Source organism: Nicotiana sylvestris, chromosome 11 (assembly GCF_000393655.2).
Source record: "Nicotiana sylvestris chromosome 11, ASM39365v2, whole genome shotgun sequence".
Classification (NCBI taxonomy): domain Eukaryota; kingdom Viridiplantae; phylum Streptophyta; class Magnoliopsida; order Solanales; family Solanaceae; genus Nicotiana; species Nicotiana sylvestris.
In genome coordinates, this window is record NC_091067.1 from 71,015,442 (window position 1) to 71,023,170 (window position 7,729).

Sequence of the window (7,729 nt, forward strand, 5' to 3'; positions counted from 1 at the left end):
ATTAGTTACAGAAAACATAAGTTCTGCAAATATTAAGCAATGCTACTACTGATTTTTAGACTTATAAGCGAGATAGACGATTCAGATTTGGTTGATTACTCCTATAGGCTTGCTTTCTAGGTGTTATTGATTTTTAAACATTTATAGAAGTGCAGAAGTCCTATAGGCATGGTATCTAGAATGTTGATTGTTATTTAAACCTATAAATTGTTTGCCTAGTGATAGATGCATATGCAGAATTCATGAAGTCCTATAGGCATGTTATCTATATGATATGCAGTGTTTGGGAATGGAGAACCTATATACATGTTTTCTATATAAAATGCAGATCCTATAGACATGGTTTCTACGTGAAAATGCAGATCCTATAGACATGGTTTCTACGTGAAAATGCAGATCTTATAGATATATAATCTATATGAAATGCAGAAACCGATAGACATGATTTCTATGAAATGCAGAAGTGCAGAAACCTATAGACATGGTTTCTACATATGAAATGCAGAAGCGACAGCTGTAAGCAGGATATGAGTGCAGAAATATAACAACTCCCTATGAACATGATATCTACCCTTTTTTCAAGCATGATTGACCCTCCCCTTTTCAATAAAACCCCCATAAGTTATTACAAATTATTACAGCCCGAGAAAATGAATAAAAATTACATCAGAAACTTAAAATTCCAACCAAGGAGAGCCTGATTCAGACTTCTGTCTGAAGCATGAAGCAAACCAACTCCGAAGATCAAATTTCCAAAGCCTTTCTCTTATTTGGGATGTGTCAGAGTTCCCTAAGAGTCTCAAGTGGACTCCGGGTAGTGCTTACACCCAAATATATTGCAGAATTGAGTTATAGTGCAGTGTGGAAGGTCCAGCCTTCGAATGTCCAAGTTCAAAGGGAACTCAAGGTCCCAAAGCAAGGCTCATTGGAGGGGGGCAGAACTTAGAATCTAAGAGAGAGTGTAAGTGCAGAGAGGGGATTCTGGGGGAAAGCCAAGAAAAGCTAGTGGTCATACCTAGCAATTGGAGTGTCGGCACACCCCAACCAGCCTGTTAGCCATATTGTTTGGGAGTTAGGATCCCCTAAGGGATCAAGTCCAGACATGAGCAACAACTTGGATGTTTCCATGTTCTGAACTTCAACTCAAACACATAGAAGGGGATAGGGGTGCAGGGATTCACAGTAGAAACATATGCTAATAAACATTAAACATAGGCAGTAAAACAGACGGGTGTAGAAGCTGTAAAATAAACACATTGGGATGAGGCTGAAAATCAAACTAGAACATACCAGTTTCAGGGACACAAGAAAAGAAAGCAGTAGTCTTATGAAGCCAAAGTGTAAGCAAATAGTTAGAATGCTATGATTAGAGAACTATGATACTTGAGTAGTATAAAAGTGTTAAATTGAGAGTGTGTTGGTGAGAAAGGAGTCGTGCCCCTTTTATAGTGTAGAAGGCAAGCAGAATAAGGCAGGAGAATAGTTTTAAAATCAATTACAAAAGTTCTCCTTTAATTGAGGGATTCTGATTTCAAACGGGTAAAATAATTAAGGAAAGGGATTGATCAAAACATTTTCCAAAGCAGTACAAGAAGGGTAAATACATAGAGATTTATTTAAGGCAAAAGTCTGGTAGCACACGATTTGTGCAAATAAGGAAAGGAAATCAATTAACAGCTAGTAAATCACAAAGCCTGAATTTTGGTATGAATGAATCCAGTCAGAAAAGGTGAAGAAAGGTTTTACTTAAGGTAACAATCAATCAAACCTAAAAAAAGGATTCTGAATCAATCATAAGTTGGAAAACCTTTTCAGAAGAAAGAATTCATCACACATATAAAAACATACAGTCATGCTTAAGCATGAAGAGTTGTCATGCTAATCAGTAGAAGAGTCTAGCATAGGAGAGAAAGTTCAGAGTCGTAAACAAAGAGATTCAAACTTAGTTCACAGACTCAGGATGAGTCTAAGAGAGTCAAGGGATCCAAAATAGAACCCTAGTCCAAACACAAGATCAAAACTCGCCAAAACCCCCAAATTCTAGGGTTTCCCAACTTGAATCAGACACAGAGACAAGGAGGCAAATAATTGAAACAGGCTCAGAGGTTTCTTTCAGAGACTCATGAGAAAACAAACATATACAATAGTGAGTTTGAAGCAACAGAGTGAAGAAACTTATTCGAAGCATAGTGAGAGTAGAGGGAACATGTTTAAGAAAAATCTTTTAGAAGGGACTTAAACAGGGTTCAGAAAAGAAAAGAGATAGTATATCATTTAAGAAAATAGTAGAAGAAACATGTTTAAAGGGAACTCAAACAAAGGTCCAGTAAAAGGAAAACAAAGAACTTAAGAACTCAGTAGGAAATACATACAGTAGGAGAACACAAAATACCAGAAAAGTATATCAACAAGACATATACGAAAACACAGCAGGATGAACATGCGAGCATGGTGTAGAAACACGGTAGAAAGACAAGGCACAGAAGAACATATAAAGTAGAAAAAAACATAAGAAAGTAGTAGAAGCACATGCGTGACAAATACACACAAAGAAAAAGGAACAGAAAAGTGGGAGAAACATTTTGAACTTTTCAGAAACCCTAAATCGAGGAGCAGTAATTTTTGAAAGAAAAATTGGGGAAAACGTTTAAGAACTCAAGTAGAGCACAGATATAGAACTGATTTAAGAAAATAATCAGATAAAACCTCGAATATCTAGGATTTCAGAGGAACCCTAAAGCGAGAAAGTCTTGGAAAAGGTCTGATATGAGTCGGATAAGTCAGACATAGGCTCATAATGCTTGGATACGCCGGAGCAAGGTTGGAGGGGCCATAGAACCTTGAATCGGAGAAGATCTGAACGGACACCATCAAGGTCAGACCTCGAAACTTCGAACACCAAGGGTTTAAGAGCGGAGGGAGGTGAGTATAGGCCATCCATGGCCTAAGAGGCCATAGATTCTGGTGAGATTGAGGTTGAAAATGGTAGAAGACGATGAGGGTTTCAAGAACCTTCGAGAGAGTTTGAGAGAGGGAGGGTGTTCAGAGGAGGCTGATAGAAAGAAAATGAGGTAGGGTTAGGGGTGTGGGCAGATTAAAAAAGGAAAGGGGAATTCATGGCCATTGATCAAAATGATCAACGGCCTAGATTAAAAAGGGAGTCGGGCAGGTTGGATAAACGGGTTAGGGGTCGGGTTAAATAGAAATTGGGCCAGTCCGTTTGGGATTCAAAATTGGGTCAATTAGGGGGGATCAATTTGGGCTATAATTGAAATGAAATAGGGCCAGATTTTAAATAGCCAGTTTTTCCCCTTTTATTTTATAAAAATAGTAAAAATGACTTTTGAAAATAAATTAAAAGTATTGAGTCAATTAATAATATATAAATATTAATTTAAAAATATCGGAACCAATTTCATAATTATAAAATGCTACTAATCTTAAAATAGGCTAAAATTGCAATTTAGCTTTTAAAATACCAAATAAATTTGTAAAAAATGTATAAAAATTACCCTAGCTATATTTTGGTATAAATATAAGAATAAAGTAAGTTATTCATCAAAATGATAATTTTAGGAATAATTATTCGTTTTTGTACTGCTAAAATAGGTAATAAATCAGTTTAAAAATCTTTTAGAAATTAGGAAAATTATTGAAACTCTTGGACATGCTTATATATGCATATATATATGCTATTTTGAAAGTATTTACATGTAAAAATACATAGAAAAAAATTAGGTATCAACAATGGTCCTTCAAGAAGTGGAAGCTACAGCAAACCAAGGGTTCCTGAAAAACAAACCAATGAGGGGTGTTACAAGTGTGGGAAGACTGATCACCACATCAAAAACTGCCCTCAATGGGAAATTGAATGAAAGAAGAAAAGAGCTTAACGAAGGAATAGGAAGAAGGAACAGATTCAACCCAAGAAGAACAAAGGATCAACAAAGGCTATGATTGCTGCCTGGCGAGAAAGCTCAGATGAAGACTCAAAGGGTGAAGATGCAGATGAACAAGCACTTATGGCAGTTGGAGAATCTGATGAGAAATTAGAAGTAAGTATAATTCATCTCAAAGACAAGATTAATTTTTTGTCTAAAGAAAGGCTATCTGAGTTACTACTGGATTTCATTTATGAATCTAAGGATCTAAATAATGAAAAGGAACAGTTGTCTAAGGAGTGTGTGATTTTGAATGCTAAGTGCAAAAATCATGAACTTAGGGCTAGTAAAAATGAAAGTAAAAATGCTGAGTTAAAGAACCAGGTTCATGAACTGACACCACTATCCTAGAGCTTAGGTCTAAAAATCTAAAATTGAAATTAGGAACTGGTAAAAAGAAAGCTGATCACATACAACTCACTTTAGAAGAAAATGTAGGAAAAATGAAAGATGAGTTGTACAAAAGAGATGAGCAGATAAGAGTCCTTAAGAAGGATCTAAACAAGGTTAATCACGAGCTAGACAGAACCTGTAAATGGAATAGGTCCTCTGATGCACTTTCATGGCTACATGAACACCATAGTAGCAATAAGAGAGGACTTAGCTACGGGACCCCTGCACCTAAGTGGGATCCCAAAAGCAAGTACCTCACACTTCCTGAGAACATAATTTGTACACATTGTGGTAAAACTGGTCACTATAAATCTGAATTTATTGCAAAAGAAAAGGCTAGTCAAAAGAATAAAGAATTTATTCAAGGGAAAAATAGGCTATCAGGTTGGGCTAAAAAGAATCTGATTCACCCTTTTGCCTATAGAAAGGGACCCAAACTAGTTTGGGTTCCTAAGACTAACCCCTGATTTCCTTTTGCGAGTCTAAGTGAAGGGGAGCAGCCAAATATGGTACATGGATCGTGGCTGCTCAAAGCATATGACAGGAAGCGAGAACCAGTTCCTTTTACTTGAGGACCTCAAAGGAGGTAATGTCTCCTTTGGAAATGGGAAGAAAGGTGAGATCATTGGGGTTGGAAAGGTAGGTAAGACTAATTCTCACTCTATTGAGAATGTCTACTTGATAGATGGCCTAAAATACAGCCTAATAAGACAATCAAAATTGTGTGATAGAGTAACTTGGTAGCATTCAACTCTACCAAATGTTTTGTGATTAATGTTACCACTGACAAGATTGTTTTGCAGGGAAAAAGAGTTAACAATATTTACATTGCAGATTTGTCGACTCTTTCAGAAAAGGAACTCACTTGCTTGAGTGTGTTGGACAATGATCCCCTCCTGTGGCACAAAAGACTTGGTCATGCAAGTCTGAATCAACTCAACAAATTAGTATCCAAGGACCTGGTGATAGGGTTACATAGAATCAAGTTCAAGGAAAATAAAGTTTGTGAGGTCTGTGTAAGGGGGAAGCAGGTAAGATCATCTTTTAAAAGCAAGAAAATGGTAAGCACATCTAGGACGATAGAACTGGTCCATATGGATCTTTGTGGTCCAATGAGAACATTAAGCAGAGGTGGTAAAAGATATGTGATAGTGCTTGTTGATGATTACTCTAGGTTTACTTGGACATTGTTTTTAACATCTAAAGATGAAGCATTTGACATGTTTACTTCTTTTGTTAGAAAAACTCAGAAACAACTAGGTAATCAACTTGGATCAATTAGGTCTGATCATGGAACTGAATTTGAAAATGCTAAGTTTTCTGAATTTTGGCATGCTACATCATAAATAGTTGTATGACTAGACCTCTTGTTAAGAAGATTCCCTATGAGTCACTTAAAGGGAGAAAGCTAAATATATCCCATCTTAGGGCAATTAGATGAAAGTTCTTTGTCCACAATAATGACAAGGACCCCCTAGGTAAGTATGATCCCAGAAGTGATGATGGAGTATTCGTGGGATATTCTACACATAGTAAAGCTTATAAGATATACAGTAAAAAAAACTATGTGTGTAGAAAAAATGTATATGTTATTTTTTTTTTAAAAAAACTAACATTCTTTCTGAGAGGAAGGAACAAGATAATGAAGAGATTGGGCTGATAAGAAATTCAAATGGTGAAACCATAGTCCAGCCTGAAGATGTATTACAAGAAGGAAGAGGTGATGGAACAGGTCCTTCCACCAAGGGCAACATGACAGGAGGAACTGACTAGAGAGGAACTGATCCCCAAACCTCGAGAGAACCTGTCCATGAACCTATTCCTTAGTAACAAAACCAGGAAGGAACATCCAAAGAAATTGGATATAGATGAACCTGGTTCATCTATTGATCAGAAGTTGTATAGGGGAATGATTGGTTCTCTTTTGTATCTTACTGCTAGCAGACCTGACATTATTTTTAGTATAGGGCTTTGTGCTCGATTTCAAGCAAATCCAAAGGAATACCACTTGGTTGTGTCAAGAGAATATTGAGATACTTGAAAGGCACTATTGACCTTTGTCTTTGGTATCCAAAAGGTAGTAACTTTAATCTAGTGGGATATGTTGATGCTAACTATGCATGTTTCCTTGTGGATAGGAAGAGCACCTCAGGTATGGCATACTTCCTTGGTTCATGTCTTGTGTCATGGGCTACTAAAAAGCAAAATTCAATGGCCTTATCCACTACTGAAGCTGAGTATATTGTTGCTACTTCATGTTGTGCTCAATTGTTGTGGATCAAACAGTAGTTGATGGATTTCGGAATTGATGTTAGTTGCATCCCTATTTTTTGTGATAATACTAGTGCTATTAGTATGACAATGAAATCAGTTCATCATAAGAGAACTAAGCACATAGATGTTAGGCACCATTTCATAAGGGACAACTATGAGAAAGGCTTGATCACCGTGGATTTTTGTGCTACTGGCAAGCAAATTGCTGACATCTTCTCAAAATCCTTAAGTAGAGATCACCTTGAGAGGCACAGGTTGGAATTAGGGATGATTAAGATCACCTAAAAGGACTGGTTCAAGGTTAAACAAAAAAATGAAAAATTGAAAAAAATTATTTGGTTAGAAAGTTTGTAAATTGTGTATAATTAGATTAAATCTTGCTAAGTCTTATACTTTCCATAGTATACTCTTGTGCCATGTGTTAAAATGACTCATTAATCTCTAATGATATTTTCTCTATTTTGGCAAATTTAGACTTACACAAGAGAATTATCAGTGAAGAACCTGGTTTATCAAGATAACACGGTATGTTTTCTACACTCTACATAATTTGAAATAACTATATTTGGATCATGAGCAGAGTCCTACCAAATACCAAAGTTCTTTTGAAATTATCTGTTACAAGTGAACCAGTTACGTTCAAGACTCCTAACTGAATTAAATTACCTAGATTCTTTTAAGTCTGCTACTTAGGGGGAAGAAAATGGTTCTTCCAAAACTGAACAGGTATCTTCTGATTCTAAAGTTTCTCCTGAGACAATTTCTAAAGTTGCTGTAAATTTGGAAAATAGATTTGTAGGATCTATAGCAGGTGTTGAGACTACAGAATCTGAAGAAGTTGGTGGTAAAAATGAAAAAAAATGCAAGGGTGATGGGAGTGGTTGATTCTTCACCCACTCCTATGAGTTTAACCAAAGACGCAGGTGCAACAGTTGTTTGGGGAGGTGAACTTGGTTCATTTGTAGAGGAAACCCTCACAAACCTCCAGAAAAAAGTGACAAAAAGCTATAATCCAGCTTCTTGATTGAGTTATCAATGGAACCAAAACTCATACCATTCCCTATGGCTTCATTTTCACAACCGTGCTTGCATATTTCAATGTACCTATGAAAAATGGGAGG

The 7,729-nt window shown here is 36.4% G+C and overlaps 1 protein-coding gene across 1 annotated transcript; it reads left to right on the top strand.

Moving 5' to 3' along the window:
* The first annotated feature begins 3,953 nt into the window (after nucleotides 1-3,953).
* On the top strand, nucleotides 3,954-6,107 carry LOC138881151 (uncharacterized). Its single transcript, XM_070161355.1, has 4 exons — nucleotides 3,954-4,239; nucleotides 4,326-4,669; nucleotides 5,138-5,365; nucleotides 5,967-6,107. The coding sequence occupies exons 1-4, from the start codon at nucleotides 3,954-3,956 to the stop codon at nucleotides 6,105-6,107; spliced, it is 999 nt and encodes a 332-aa protein (XP_070017456.1).
* Nucleotides 6,108-7,729: the final 1,622 nt, after the last annotated feature.